The 17,185-nt window shown below is 40.8% G+C and overlaps 1 protein-coding gene across 2 annotated transcripts in view; it reads right to left on the bottom strand.

The window, feature by feature from the left end:
• Positions 1-16,237, bottom strand: part of LOC110827416 (carboxyl-terminal PDZ ligand of neuronal nitric oxide synthase protein) — a 171,726-nt gene extending 155,489 nt beyond the window's left edge. For both annotated transcript variants that reach the window (XM_022059067.2, XM_022059062.2), the window contains exon 1: positions 15,265-16,237. In XM_022059067.2, the coding sequence (XP_021914759.1) occupies positions 15,265-15,372 (108 nt within the window). In that variant the 5' untranslated portion in view covers positions 15,373-16,237. The remainder of the gene's footprint in view (positions 1-15,264) is intronic.
• Between the last annotated feature and the right edge of the window lie 948 nt (positions 16,238-17,185).

The raw sequence follows: 17,185 nt of genomic DNA, 5'->3' as shown, positions 1-17,185 counted from the left end.
CGTCATCTGTTTGCTCAGCATTGTTGTTACCTAGGAAACGTTACATTACATTACATTTCATTACATTACATTCAGCTACCACAGACCCATCTTAAGCGTAACTAATTCAAGTTGAATAAGCAAAGTCTTAATCAAACTTTACTCAATTGTAAAGCATGTATAAAGGAAATATTTAGAATAAAGCCAATATATAAACTTCCTTTCCGTATAGGCGTATTTACGTCAAATTCTCCGGAACCGTGGTTCCACTGTCACTTTTTTTAAATATCTCACTTTTTGAAGCCGTTATCTTTTATTTTAATCAAATGTAGCAAATAGAAGTTGTTTATAATGCTCGCTCATTAGTTGTCGTCTAGCATTGTTAGCGTGGCTGTTGACAAATTAATTTATCAAAGATGGCAACAATGGAAGCAAGCCTGGGGGGGGGGGGATCTCGAAGCTTATATTGCGTGTTGTCAACAATGTACCCGACAGCCAATGCTGCTTGTATACGTTGCTTACGTTAAAGAGTGCAAGTTTTTCATTGTTTTACTTAACGACGACGTGTTTAATAAATCATCACGGGAAAATTTGTTATGATGAGAAAAATCATTAACAAGAATGTATAAATAAAGATTTACGATCATTGTTTCCAAGCCAGAGGCACAGCGTAATTGGACCTCAGAAGTCACGAAAGTGTTAAAGTTGAAACAAGTAATTACGAAATACGGAAAGTCGCCCTTATCGACATTTATTTATAAATGAGATTTACATGAGATGGTATAGTAACGAATTCCGAAACAACGCTAAACGTACTTTAAGCTGAGAAACACAGCAGTGATCGCCTTTCTAAAAAGACGCCAAACCATTTCGAAATTTTGTTAAGATCTCGTGAAAAACGAAGCATCAGTCTACAGTTGCTGATCGAGCTTGGCAGGTCAGTTATTCGGTGGCAGAATTATTAGCGACAGAAACAAAAGCTAGCACGATTTTAGAAACATCAATTTGTCCCGCTAGTGTTTAGACCTGAGGCAGAAGAAACTATAGGAAAATTCCTTTGTCGGATGATAACGATGGTTAGAACTATTAACTATGTATCAGATAATACAGAGAAAAATGTTTCTCACGAAATTCTAAAAAAAATTAATATATTTGCTTTCACAGGTAATGGAGAAAAATCCCAACTTCTACTACTCTCTAGACTTACTGAATATGAAAGAATTAAAGGAAAAATTATGTCTGAAGGAATCACAACTGTAAAAAAATTCTTTTAGCATTTTTAACCATTACCTGCAGTCCATTTATCAGTCCATCATGAAAATCCTGTCGCCATATGCAAAGACGGTGCAACTTCAACGGTTAGCTACATTCAAGGGTTTTGTCCCAACAAAATGAAAACATCGTAGTTAATCACCGGTTTCAAGTAAAATTTGTTTTGAATAAAATAATTAAGATGGAGAACTACACCGAAAGTATATTGCACAAACCACAGTTATTTTCAAAATTTTGTGAACTTAATTATTTTCTTCCGTTGACGTCTTGGTCTTCCTATATCCCTCTTTCCTACGGGTTCACATGTAGGTAGCGTAAACTTTATTATCCCCAGTGAAATAAAATGACTCTACGGGCCACGTACCGAGTCGTAGTTACGACTTAAAACGAAGAAATTATCGCGCCTTTTTATCTAGAAAAGAAACCAGATTTTTGTGCAATGCAACAAGACGGTATCTGGTGGAAGATGGCCCACGATTAGAATTTGGCGGGAAATGTGAAAATAAACGTAGCATGGCGCGTGTTAATACCTGTTTGCTACCTGGTTCAGCTGCGCAACGTCATTTTCATTTCGTTATTTTCAAAACGTCTTTCATTTTAATTTTATACAAATAAATTTTGCAATAAATACATGTTTCCATAAGTTTTTTGCGATGTTTTGCTAATGTTTATATAAGATGACCACCTTTGGACTCTAGGGTCCCGAGGATGGCCAGCATGTACAATTTTTCGCTTTGATTTTCGGCTTCAAAAAACCCTAAAACATTTTCATAATTTCTGGGTGCCCCTTTATTCTCGCTTGTCTAGGGGCCGGGTGAGAAAATTTTCGGAATTCTAGTTGCAGCACACAAAATTAGAAAAACTGACATACTCTTAAGCTGGTCACCCCTGACCCCTGTACTTCATGTGAACATCCTAACAAATTAAATTCCAGAACGCAAGGAACAAAGGAAAATATCTTTACTTCTTTCGACAAGAGTTCGGCTTTGATTCAAAAATAAGATAAAACTGCGGAAATGGAATAGCATGGATAAATCCCTGAAAAGAAAAAAAGAATACGAAATGCATAGGTACTCTGTTATATGAAGTAGAAAGAAAATAATTGACATGCCACAAGAAAAAGCTGTTGTCTTGGCATTTGCTTCTTACATTGTTCGAAACTCCTGCAGGGACACCATACAGCCCAGTACACAGGATGATTCAAAAGTCTCCATGCATAGGAAAATCACCTAAAGGAACGCATTCGAAAAGCAATTACACACATAACACCAGATGTGTTAACGCGAGTTCACCATGAGTGGGAGAAACGATTCCGTACGTGTTTTCAAAGGAATGGAAACCATGTAGAGCATGTTTTGTCAATAAAGTGACCACTTTCCCTATGTATGGAGACTTTTGAATCACCCCGTATTATGGTATGTTCTCTGATACATACAGTTACCACTGGGCTCCAAAGGGTTTAAAACCTTATCTAGCACCACTGGTATGTCTCGTTCATTCGCCATCTTATTTGAGCCCTGAGTACCTACAGCTGCCATGATACAAGCCCGCAACAGCAAATAGTGAATGAACTGCATTATGGGAACGGAATCAAACCAGTCAGCTGTTGAAATTCTGTACCCACCTGGCCTGAGGGGAGGGGGGGGGGGCGTCCTTGCTGCAGCTGCACTGCGAATACTCGAACTGACAGTAAACGACAAACGCGGAGGGACAGAAAGGTTAGTCACGTGGAAAATGCATACAGCTGGTTCTTGGTTGGTCGCCAAGAGGAAGTAGAATAAAACTGATTCAGTGTGGAATGATTAATATACTCTGATCGCCGCTTTAATCATGTGATGGAACAGCGCGTTCACTGATAAACTTGAACGCAACCGCCACTTCCCGGTGGGAAGTGAAATCACTCGCGCCCAAACGATGCGAAGTTTTTCCCGGAACGGGTGAAGCATCGCTACATTAAGACAATAAAATCAGATTTTAGCTCCATTCGCTTCAACAAGCATGAAGTCTGCATTTTACAAATTAATACGTTTCGTATAATTTGTCGTTCTAATGGTGAAGTGTTTTCTTTGCGGTCCGGACTGAATTATTAAATAATATTCGGGCGCAGCCATTACCTCACCAACTCGACCAAGGTTTTCCGTGGTTTTCCTCGGTATTAGAGCAAATGCTGAGTTGGTACCCAAATTCCACGTTGCTCTGCATGCCTCCCATGCAGCCCTCTCAGAGTTAGCATCAAAATTCCGCTCTATAGTAGCCCCCACTCCAAAATTAACGTAAATATTTTCCTAACGCCACCCCCAAGGCCAATATCAAAATTCAAAATTAACGCAAAGACCCGAATCAACTCCCCCCCTACCCAATTTCTTACCCCATCCTGTCTCCTAAATCCCTTGTCCTCACTAAACCTATTCATACCAGAAGGACGAGCGGGCACTGCCTGGGAACCTTCGTAGCCCCAAACCAACTTTATACCCCTCCCCCATTTATAACAGTAGTGCCTATCGCTACTCCCCCACTTTCTCTCTTCTCTCTCTCTCTCTCTTCCATTACCTCATAACACTACAGAACAGTAACTAGGGCGCTTTTTTTAAACTGAGCGTCTTAGAGGACTATTTTAAAAGGTCACTAAATTTCAAATTTAAACTGTTAAGATTTCGACATCGACACACAAAGTCTTCATGACAGACTTAAATGACGTATATCAAACATCTTCGCAGTGATGGTTGTGCAGTCGGGGACTACAAGGGCAAGACTTTACCAGAAAGAATGTGATTTAGTGAGAACAAGAGTCTACTCAATATTTTCACAGAACTCATCATAAATCTTGAAATTAAATGAATTCCGAACGTCGTATTCGGAGTTTCCATAACAAGTTATGCCTCGCAAAACAACTTCCAGAATTCCATTTAAAATTTATCTTTCGCAATCCGTGTAAAGAAATAAAACTTTCAGGGAAAGCTGAGGTAAAACTTAGCTCATCAGAAACTTCATTGTCAATTAAAAGAAAGTCCTGTCTTAAAAAAGAAAATGTCTGCCAGGAGAGAAAAGTAATAACGCAGATTTTTCACGCGCACATATTACGATTCTGGGAATGCACGCAATTAATTTAAAACGACAGCGCTGGAGGCTTTTATCCAGCGTCCCGGCGCTGGTGCGTCGCATTCTACGTTTCCACACAGAACTAACGAAGATCCTACACCGAACGTAGTGGGTTGCAGGCTCGTACTTCCCCTTCGGAGTCGAAAAGTCCACATTCGATTCTGGTCCCAGATGCCGGCTATCTTGAAAGAGATTTTGTGGTCTTCCTCGTTTCCTCCCCCACCCTCAAAATACCACGCTCCTCTCACATACTTCCACGTATATACTTCACGATGATTACAATCGATCCTTAGTAACGAAAGCAGTTATTGCATTCCATCCGCAGTGAGAGAGAGGGGGGAGGTACGGTTTCTTTTTTTTTTTTGGGGGGGGGGGGGAGCGGTGTTACGCCTGCAGACCATTTTGAGCCTTGGCCACTTCTAGAGAATCCTCTGCCATCTTTTCGAACCTTTTGGAAAGGACTCCTTCGGCCCTCCGCGAGGTCTCAACCAATACAAAGAACAATACAACCACGTCTTGAGTGGGATTCAAACCCATGATTCCAGCATTCGAGGGGCATGTAGCACGCATGGATGGGGCAAGAGGTGTGCACTGGGTATTGGTCGGAAAGCCTGAGGGGAAGAGACCACTGGGGAGACCTAGACGTAGATGGGAGGATAATATCAGGCGGGATCTATGGGAGATAGGAGATGAAGGAGATTGGATTTTGCTGGCACAGGACAGGGTCCGGTGGAGGGCTTTTGTTAATTCGGTGGTGAACTTTCGGATTACAATATGCAAGTTATGGCTGTCTTCTGGGTTGCAGCTCTGACGTTTCAAGCGACAACCCATAGCAATGCATCGCTAGACAACTAGAAGTGATTGAACAACAAATAAATATATTACTATGAATATTATTGATATTAAAATACCATGGCAATGTTATGCGATTTTGTGGTTCATTTCATTTATAATATTGCATTTCCGCACGACTGAATATTATATTTATTAAGCAGTTATCGATAAATAACAGCCCATGTATGTGTATATAGAGTGATTCTTAATTACATAGATAATTATTGTGAATATGTGGTCGCAACCGCTTTGTTGGCGAGATATGGCAATACTATGCAGCAACAACGCATCCGTTTATAACTAATATTCATGCAGAAATAATTGGCGATCTCCTCACAAAAAACTACGAACCACTCTCGACTCTCTAAGGCTTCCTATTTACATTTTTAACGGAATAATTTCATCACCTTCTGCAGGATGTACCAATGGTAAGGCAACAAGTACGTGATTTATGCAGAACAGAGCTGCAGTTGCGACGCAAACAAGTTTGTGAACCATTCGATAAGACGAAACATACCAGATCTGTAGCCTTCCCAATCGCCCGACTTCACACCTGCCGCCTTTACCCGTGCAACCAAACGAAGAGCGCATTTTGCTGTAAAACAGTGAACACGCGGAAAGAGCTTTGGTGTTTGGCTGCAACAGAAGACGCAAGACTCTAATTTACTAGGGACGCTTGGCGTCACAGTACTCGGATATGCATTCAAAACCAAAAGGACAGCACTTTGAAAAACCTTTGTGTACATTTTGCAAGCATCAAGACGCTTTAGCGTTAAAATCTAATAAATCGGCGATCTCTTAAAGTACAATATTGTCTTATTTGACAGAACGTCCCGTTCTTGCTAGCAAAGTACGTAATTACGGGTGAAACACGATCCTTATATTGTTGCATGCAATTAAGAAACACCCTGTATGTGGACATGTATGTATAGTCGGCGCAGTTGTTTTTGGCCGGTGGAGAAGCCAGCGGAGCTGGCGGACGGGCCTAGTCCGTGTACCTGAGGTGGCACGGTCAGTGCATTTCTTTTGTTTGGGCGTTCAGTCACACAAGCTCCTCGGTGCAGCCGACAAGAGACTCGCTCCTAGCCTTCCCCTTGAAAATTCCACCGGCCAAAAGCTACCGCGCCGACTATAACTATTGCTAGATCATTCCAAGCAGGCCTAGACTTTTCGCGTTGTCTTCACATTTATTTAATTCAATTATTTATTCATCCCGGAGTCACGCCATGTTATATCACCAGCAGTTTCCGCAAGCAGTGTGCTACATGTCATCCGGCCCCTCTGCAGGCTGATGATGTAACTAGCCCTGCAACAATGGACTGAAAAAAAGAGGATCTAATGCGTCAATAAAACTGGGTCAGAGTTGTGTAACTTTAAAATATCGAACTAGACAACAGGCCAAGGTACACAGAACGCATCAGTAACAATGCGCGTATAAACACTAACGTAATACAGTGAGTCATTTGTTCAACAGTAGAAGTGAATAACGTAAAAGGTTATATATTACATAACAGTCTGAAGTAATATTTTTTATTTCCGTTATATCTTGTAATAGAATTATACAGGGATTTCAATATTTTCACGTGTATCTGAGCCCCAAATTATGGTTTATATAAACCAGCGCATGTAATGTAATAAACACTAGTTCCAGCTCTTTTTATGGGTATAATTTTATGTTTTACGTAATGTTAATAGAAATCACTAACTTGCGTGTCTAAACTAGGTTGAGGCAAACAGAATTCGTACCAAAGGGTCGATTTTGAAGACGCGAGATAACACCAGCGTTTATTTTCACATAACTTTTCACTTCCCCCCCCCCCCCCAACCCGAAAAAGTTTCATCCGTGATTTAAATTATCTTCTCGCGATGTAATTAGTTCGACATATGTAAACGTGGCAGGGTTAATCACACAGATCTGTTAATTTGTCATGAACTCAATACCAATTTTTCTTGGACACGTGACATAAAACCGTAGTGACCTCAGATTTTTGCAACAGCTAAAATCAAAAGTAACTGAAAGAACCGAGCGTTTGTGATGAAAACAGAGTTGACGTCATAAAACCAAGTAATCAATAAATTAAGTACCGATGTCTCGCTTGATTCAGCCTCCCTTGAGATTTGGCACAGCCACCGACAGCTGCCGTGGAAAAACAAGTAAATAAACAAAAAAAATTATTCCAATATTTATTTGTTGACAAACTGAGGTTTCATCTGCAAGTTAATTAATTAATTAATTAATTTCCGCGTTCAACAAATAACTGATCGCATTCATTTTAAAGAATTTGCCTTGTAGGAGGGTTTACTGTATGCACAATACATATTTTTGTCATACTCCATCCAGTTTATATGGCCATAACTTACTTTCCTGAGACTCACTTCAATATTATTAAAGTGGTCGCTTTACAACCCCATCAAGCACACAGTCTCTTCCTGATCTAGTAACGCAAGACGCAGTTTCTGACTGACTTAGCAGGACTACAACCTGATATATTTATTATTTAATTATATTCCTTACGTATCCACTAAAAAATTTGCTCAAAAATTACTTTATACAAAAATTACTGGATAAACCGAACAGTGACATTTAACATTCCATCCTTCTTGAAAAGCTAACAACTGGTCGATAAATAACATTTTTACGTAACCAGAAAGTTCATTACATTGTTCAGAAAAACCTGCCACTGGTTCGTATCCTGAGGCAGTAATCATTCCACGGCCTCACAACCGATTTGAAACAAAAAAGGTGTCAGTGGAACCACGGTTCCGGAGAATTTGACGTAAATACGTCTATACGGAAAGGAAGTTTATATATTGGCTTTATTCTAAATATTTCCTTTATACATGCTTTACAATTGCGTAAACTTTGATTAAGACTTTGTTTATTTAACTTGAATTAGTTACGCTTAAGATGGCTCTGTGGTAGATGAATGTAATGTAAAGCAATGTAATCTAATGTAAGGTAAGGTAATATAATGTAATGAAATGTTTTATAGGTAACAACAATGCCGAGTAAACAGATGACGTTTCCTAGGTAACAAAAATGCTTGAATGCTTAACTTGAATTAGTTACGCTTAAGATGGGTCTGTGGTAGCTGAATGTAAAGTAAAGTAATGTAATGTAAGGTAAGGTAATGCAACTATGTAGGTAACCATTGTTGTTTATTTGTTGATGAACAGATGACGTTTCCAAGGTAACATAACAATAAAGTTACAATTTTTCGTTTCCCAGGTAACATAACAATGAAGTTTGGCGTTTCCTAGGTAACATAACAATGAAGTTACACTTTTTCGTTTCCCTTTTTCGTAACACTTTTTCGTTACATTTTTGCCGAATGACACTGACCCTAAAATATAGACGTATTTACGTCAAAATATCTGGTGAGGTAGTGCCAACATTTGTGAAAACAAACGAGTAGGAACGGCAATATCAATTTAATCACTATGGCGAATTTCTGGTAGCCAGTTGCAAAAAAAATAATAATTAAAAACAAAAGAAGAGGCAAAACGTAAAATTCCTTGAAACGCTACTAATGAACCCTTAATGGCTGGCTGTTCATTTATCTACCTGTTTGCGAGACAGCTGTAATTATCAGCAAACACATCACATTTATGATTTCGTGGAACGCATGGGTTAATCGATCCTCTAAAATGCAAACCGGCTATCAAATGCGAACAACAATTGTTTCAACTTGTCTTGTGTTCAGTTCTCAATACTTCTTTCCGTAGCAGAAATTATTACGAGGCTCTGCAATGTCACAAACATTATCGCGTGAAACAATCGACGACGCATAAAATAAAACGTAGCCTGTAACTGAGAAACTCTACTCATTATTAATTCCACGATGTGACGCCAGAGATCGTTCATGTGACAAACAGGAGTATGAAAATTAAACTTAAAACGGAGATTTACATCTATAACGTTATACTAGATTAATCCGACAAATTTAGTGTATTGAAATTAATGTAAATTACCGAGAACTACACTAACTAGCGATGAAGTTGAATATAAATTTCGAGTCCATGTTTGCTTTGTGTTATAATTAGACTCTACGAGGTTTATGACGCTGGATATATTTAAAACATAGCAGAGGCGTGCTTTTGGAACGTCACACATTTGTTTCCAAACTCTGCAGTGTGAGGTCAGTGGTTCAGCATGGCAGTACGTTTGATGTAAATAGCATTAGTACAGCTGGGGTGATGTTAATTCTCTTTTTTTTTTGGGGGGGGGGGGGGTTAAACACAAAGAATAATAAGAGGTTAATATAGAAGCTAAGCTAAACAGACGAGTAGACATGGAATTAAAATCATAATGTCTACATGCAATAAAAAATTTGAGAATGTACTGGAAACATGGCCACAAATTAAAATTATGTACGTAATTAAATTAGGATAATACATTGTACAAATTATTGCGACTATATTCAATTATAAAACGCTAGTTATCCAGCCTACTTCTGAAAACAGAGATGATTAAGATGTACATACCAATTTTGCAAATTATTTTGAATGGAAGTTAAATGTAATCCTGTAATTTGAGAGAACTTAAAGAAAATGCTCAAAATATTTAGATCCAAAAAATGATGTAATAAGAGATCAATTTAGAACTGGGAACATAACGAGATGATTGGTTAAGATAGCTGTCTTCTGGGTTGTTGCGCCGTGTAATCTGGTAGAAGTTTACCGACGTTTCGGAGCTCCTTGCTGCCTCCATCATCAGGGCGACCTCTGAAACTTCGGTAAACTTCTACCAGACTACACGGCGCAACAACCCAGATGACAGCCATCTTCAGACACCGCCGTGAAAATCTCAAATCTTACGAGGTGATCGGTGACTTGCACAGGAGATCTAATCCTTACAGACCACTTAAATCCAAAAGACTACAGTGGGCTAGGCATGTAGCGGGAATACGGATGAAAAGACATGTATACAGAATACAGATGGTGAAACCTTTTGGAAAACGTCCACTTGGACGACCTAGAAGAAGACAGAATAACACTGAAATGGTATATTTGGGAGACAGGTAGTGACGTTACAGGTTTTGACTCGGCAGGGAAACCGGATATCCTGACAGAACGTTTTCGTTGTTTTCCTCAGTCTATCCAAGCAACCGATGAAATATCGCTTTATAATTGGTCACGACTGCTCCCTCCAACATGGTCTCTTTGTTGTTGAAAGACGCGACATGCGGACAGCGCAAGCTCAAAACTGTAAACTTACTAATCTAATATTAAAAAATGTCCCTGATTCGATCCAGTTTGGTGGTGAGGTAATTATGGAGATTTCCACCTGGTGGTTGCATAGCTGGCAAAAAATTGCCCACCCTGTCACGTCCGCGCAGACCAAAACCAGGCTGCGATGTGGGGGGGGGGGGGGGCAGAGTCTTGATCGGCATCACCCTGATGATGGAGGGAGTAGGCTCCTCTTCCAGATTACAGATGCAGCATCCCAGCAGATAGCCATTTTCATTCGTCTAACATCACGCCATTTTGGAACGAGATGACAACAATGACAGACAAATCAAATAGTTCTACAAAATTCATTAAAAGTGACTATTCTGACAAGCACTGCGCATAGAAATAACAAATATCAGAGTAAGATTGTAGTAAAACGTGCTACTCCGTCTCCAGAACTAGAGCATCAATTTAACAACGAAAAACACGACAACAATGAACCGTCATTAAATGCGCATAAAACATTTTAACCCAGAATGTCCCGGCAAGCAATGTTAAAGAAACAGTGGGGATTACGATGAGGATTGACGTCAAATCGGACTTCCCATCCCAGTCGCTTCTCCACTAATTTCAGTGCCATTATCAGAAAAGAATAAAGAAGCAGGGAACAAACCTCAAAACACAACAATGGAATCACTGTGAGGCAGGGAGGGACCGGGCACTGAAAAAAGATGGAGGAAGAAATGCCTTGCCTCGTACCCTTTACGGCGACCTGGGCAGAAAACTCTTGAACCACCTCAGACGCATGTAGGCCCATCACGTTCGATTGGCCAATCAGCAAGACAAACGCAACCCCCCCCCCAATCCTAGGCCGGCATAATGATTTGCTGCTCGTTAGGAAGTTAACACAAATTACATCTGACATAAGCCCTTGTTACCGAGAACAAAAGTTGCACTCCTGTCTAAGAAAAACTAAAGACAAAGTTCAGACATCACGTTCTCAGGGCGACTAATATATTAAGATGGCTGTCTGCTGGGATGCTGCATCTGTAATCTGGAAGAAAGTGACAGATGTTCCAGAGGGCCTTACTGCCTCCATCATCAGCTCATCAGGGCAACCGGTCGCGTCGAAAACATTCCAGAGGGCAGCTGAGGCAAATGGATCTAGTCTGCATACTCGTGACATTTTTAAGATGTTTTAATATTATCCTCTCATCCTCTTCTCTTTAGGTTTCTCCGGACTAAAACTTTGTGCGCATTTGTAGTTTCTAGCAAGCGTACCTTCGCATCAACTGACAATTAATTTGATATTCCTTAGCTGTCCCGCTACACACCATAGAGGGGCTTAAGGGGAGAGCTAGTGTAGCTCCTACTCATTCTTAATCTCATCACTAGATGGGGTGAGTGGTCAGCGTCACGCCCCGGGCGCGCTTTACCCCCGGGAAAGGACCCCGTTACCCATTGGACAGGGATTGGGTGGGCCCCAGAATCGGTCTGGATGCAGAGGGTAGAGGAAAAATCCTCTGCCCCCGTCGGGGATCTAACCTCGGTCGCCCAGTCCGTAGTCACACATAAAACAGGCTGTACAATAATATTTTGTGACGAGTATGATTTATAATGTTCCTCATTATGTAATTTTCTCCAGCTTCATGTAAATTCCTTTAAATATTCGCCTTGGCATCCCACGGTGAACCTTGAACCTATGAAAGTCTCTTGGAGTACAAGACGAAGTTCTGCACAGACACATAATTTTAATTTTAATCTTTATATTTTAAACAGAATGAAGCATTCTCGGAGACGGATGGGTTATTATTTTTCATTGTCAAGATACGAGAGACTTCGACCGTGTTGCACCGTGCCAGACGGGCTGCCTAGGTAGCAGGAAGAGTTCTCTTACGGTTCTGGGGCGCACGGCGTCTTCTGCTTGTTTCTTAACAGCCGTCGCGTCGCTGTGAAGTGGCCCTTCAAATTCCACGCCCGCATTACAATCACATGGTCAGCCAACAGACGCGATGAATGAACTAGCGTGACGGAAGCCGTTCAAAGGTCAGGGGTCGTTACAGAAGGCTGGCTCGAAGTGTCAAAACAGTGCATCTCCCCCACCCGCCGCTCTTCCATTGTGCCGAACCACTTCATCGACTTGTCAATAAAGTTTGCACAGCCTTTGGGCCAATCGGAGCAGTGTTCTTGTTGCCACACAACGCTGACTTTCGCCAGCTTTATTTAGTCAGGTTCATTCTCACGTCTTATTTGCACTAAGCGCACAGAACGAACGCTTAAAGGCGATTTCGTACATGTTTCCGTGTTTACATGCATCATACTCGAACTAGTGAACCGATCCCAATTAAATTTAGTTCCCCAGTACTGTCAGGGTGATTAAGTCGAGAAGAATGAGATGGATGGGGCAAGATGTGTGCACCGGGTACTGGTCGGGAAGCCTCGGGGAAGAGACCGCTGGGGAGACCTGGGAGGATAATCTCAGGTGGGATCTACGGGAGATATGAGTTGAAGGAAACTGGATTTTGTTGGCCCAGGACAGGGTCCGGTGGAGGGCTTTGGTTAATTCGGTGTTGAACATTCGGGTTCCGTAAGTCATCTAGTTAGTAAGTTATTGAGGTATACATGACTACTTTCAAGACTTAATTTTGATTATTTTCGGACATCAATAATCCTTGCCCTGAAAATGGACATTTTCTGTCTCTCCGAAACGTTAGCATCTACCGATGTGTCAACACGGCGCAAAAACCCAGCAGAACAGCATCCTCACCTCACTTTGCATGAAACGATCTTCTCAGGAAAGAGATCAGTAAAAATAAATTGTACAAAGAATAAAATATGCATCTCGTTGATGTCCTCAACGCTCGCTTGAAACAATTCCCAGTATAGAGAATATTTAAGGAAATACGAGGGAAAATAATTTATTTCTCTTGTTAGGTTTCGTAACAATGTTAATGGCTGTTCAAAAGCATCCAGAATCAGATTTTTCTTTTCCAATTTCACGTCCGCTTCTTTATATAATTTTCGGAGCAGTGATGAATGAAAATTGTGTAAGGTTCGTTACGTTCACCACTCCTCATTAGCTGCACCCTTTTTAAATCCAAATAGAGACAGAAAATCTTATCGAATTATTCCGTATTTGATCTAAACCTCGGGGAACGCCAAGTCCCCCCCCCCTTCCGTCGCATCACTGCGGGTAAGGTCTGAAACCCCTGTTCGTACTGTCGATCACAGAATTGCGATTCAGAATCAGACCCGTGCATTCGTGCTCCTCTGTCAACACAAAGAGAATCCATAACCCAGTTTCAGCTTCGTCTTCTGAAGGCATCGCGCAATTAGATAAATATACAAATGGCTGATCTGTGTATTTCGCCTTCCCCCAAACCTCTGTGTTACTGAAACAACGCGCGACACTGTTGCTCTCTTTTGCTTCATTTAGCCACCACGAATCGCAATTAAAACATGTCACAGGTTAGTAAACAAGATGTTACAGGCAGATTAGTAATTACTGACGTGCAAATAAACAGATTATTTATTCTGTTGCGGTAACACTCTAAAGTTGATGTCCAGTTCGACTCTCGGCCGGATTACTGACTATGATGGCTGACACTTCACGTGATTTCTCGTCATTCGCGTTGCTAAGTGGATGCGTTCAAAAAGGTTACGACAGCATCGTTCCAAATCCTTGTCACGGTCATATTCCCTAATGATTAGATACCTGCTCTTTCCTCTCTGTATATTTATTATTTAGTGTTCTGTCTGACGACAGGTCCATATGAACAGGATCCTTCCATCCTTTTCTCGGACTGGGACCTGTTCATATACATTCTTGGCAGATGATCCAGAAGTGGTTTGCCATTGCCTTCTTCTGTGTGTGAATGGAGTAATTGTTGGGATGCCACGGAGAAACCGGGGAAGCCCCCGGAGGAAAACTCCGTGTTGCCTAGACCGCGGCCTTGCCCAACACAAGTTATAAATTCGGGCACCGCCTGGAATCGAACCCGAGACCCCAGGATTACATGTCCAGCGCTAGACCACCGTGGCTATCTCTGTATATATTAGGTTCCTATATACACAATTTATTAACTCTATCTTTCTCTAAATGCAATAAGAAAATGTTGAATGTAATCTCAGCTCTCGTAATTCTTTCGCGATTCCTGCACCTTTTGACTTTACTCTTTTTCTTGGCATGGTAGAGTTAAGATCTAGCCTACCAAATAATATAATCTTACTTGCTCTGTGTGGGTATAAAACCTGGTGTATCGGTCTAAAGGAAGGTCATTAACCGAGGGCGTCAGTGGATAAGGAGCTGAGGAGAAATCTGAACGTAAGAAGTAAAAACAGAGAAATGGGTACATTTGCATAATGTACTTCATAATTTGTACGCTTCGCCGTATACTATTTGAGCAATGGAATGAAGGATTGGATGCAAGGAACATGTAGCACACGTGAGAGATGTAAAGTGGCACACAAATTCCTAAGCAGAAAATCTGAAGGGAAGAGAACTGGAAATGGAATGGGAAAATTAAAATATATTTCAAAGAAATATGGTGCAAATGTGTGATAGGTACTGACCATCCTCACATATCAGCAATACAGACGTTTCGACTCTTGCTATTATCATGACTGTCTTCTGAGCTGTTTACCGACGTTGCTACCTCCATTATCGCCCCGACGGCCGAGGTATCAAGCAGCTCTGAAACGTCGGTAAACTTCTACCAGGCAGTACGGCGCAACAGTCCATAAGACAGCCATCGTCAGATTTACCGCCGTTAAAACCTCAAACGTCTGTTGAAAACTTCGTACATCATGGATCACTGGCATGGGAATGAAATGTGATGGATATTTTTTTAGTCAAAAATCTGGTCATTCCACAACGTTTTGGGGTTATAAAATGAGTAGTAGTCTTACCTTTGCCTGGAAAGTGATGCCGTGTTGGAAAGCTTCCTCGGAGTGCAACGGTATCCGTGTATCGTAATCATCGTTCTGAACCAAGTTGTACTGCTTCTTGGAAGGCATGTTAACCAAGATGGCACAAAAGCGCGCGCAAACACTACAATGAAATTGGAATAACACGGGTTCACTTCAGCCAGCGCCGCGCGATTCACTTCCAATTCCAGATCGTATGACAATTATTATGGGAAGACGCACATGGTTGTGTATTCACTCAGCAACTACGTCCACGATTCTGATGACACTAAAACAAAAACTAGTTGGTTACATAAATCTAGGTTCGAGAAACACGACCTGAAATACCTGTATCAAGTTCACACAACTAATGGGAGAACGGCTTTGGATTGTTTTCATAACATTCGGTCCACTGCGGTGTAGGCAACGCTGTTGCAACATTGCCGGCCGGCTTATGTCCCTCCTCGTCTTGTCATTGGAAGTCCTCACAGAAATAGCACAGCCAAAGAACTGTCTTACTTCTTTTCGCCGCCCTGCACTAGCATCCAGTTTAAAAAGGACGACGAACTATATCTAACGCACAAATTAACGTAGGGCAGTCGATAGAAGAACAACGTGCATAAATAATAATATTAAACAAGGAACTTGTTTTCACTTTGGCTCGGACTGAATATTTGAGAACATTACTCGTCGTTTATATGAATGAAAATGTGTCTGATATGTGTTAATTTCATAACTTCAGTCTTCACGCACATATTTGGCACATCATACTCATGGAACGTAATATTTTGCGCAATAATTTATTTTATAAATGCAGGTTTATTAATATCAAGCACACAACAAAGTACCTCCACAACACAAAACACGCAGCCACCACTTGCGCGGTAAGTTCCGTTTACCCTCGTGCACTGAAAGAATGCTGTAAATCTCGTTACACACCTTGAATGAGACCGCCTAGCAGCCAGCTTGGTTTGCCGGCGGCTGTTCATAGGAACATAGTCATGCCATGGAAATCTGAAATAGGGGTGGGGGCAACTAACACTCGCGACATCTACCCGTACCGAAGTAGAGTTACTTGAACAAATTGTACCGAAAGATGTCACTAGTCGCCAAGAACCTCTCTCGCTTGAACCAAACAGGAAGCAGTTGTGTGTTCGATTATGAGCATAGGTGATTAAAATATGAGTATTTGACGTTTGATTATGCTATGGCAGTTAATGATAATGTAATAGGAAAGTAAAATCTACATTTAATCGTTGTAAGTTTCTGGTCTGCTTAGGCACGATTCGTGCATTGCTTTTATACAACATTGAAGTCTAGCAAGAAATGCTTTGCTTGTGGGTGAAAATCAGATGATCGAACAGGAGTGAAATTCGCCCACTTTCCTTGGATATCCGGCACATTATGTCTTGTGTATAACATTTTTTATTCATTATGCAATGGCTTCACTATTAGTATTGCTTAATAGTGTCATTGTTTTCTACGATAATTTCTATTATAATGATCGTAATAAGTCTCTTCTAGTTTCAAGACGCGAGACATCCTATGATAGGGTAGCGCTGTCAAATGTTTACAAATGCCAGACATTTTTTCGTGTAGAACTCGCAAGCCTACTTTCCTATTACAGACTGCAAGTCCTACAAATGTATTGCTGCTATCACATTTAGGTATTGAAAATTTATGTTTTCAGTTTAGCTTTTGTCGACATTAAATTTCTTGGACATAACTCCAAAATTCCACACCATTGCCAAGTTGGTGATTGTAATAAACATAAACTACTAAGGAACTATGCTTTATCAAACCATAAATTATATTTAATAGATTTTTGATTTATTATTTGAACATCCTTTTCCTTCTCTCACCCTTTTTTTCCTTAAACCAAGCCAAGTGTACCAATAACTGGATGCCAAAGTGCTTAAGAAAG

Source organism: Zootermopsis nevadensis, unplaced genomic scaffold (genome assembly GCF_977971745.1).
Source record: "Zootermopsis nevadensis isolate Lab colony 2312 unplaced genomic scaffold, Znev_1.0 Znev_ptg000003l, whole genome shotgun sequence".
In the NCBI taxonomy this organism is placed as follows: Eukaryota; Metazoa; Arthropoda; class Insecta; order Blattodea; family Termopsidae; genus Zootermopsis; species Zootermopsis nevadensis.
This window is presented reverse-complemented; position numbering and strand designations above follow the sequence as displayed.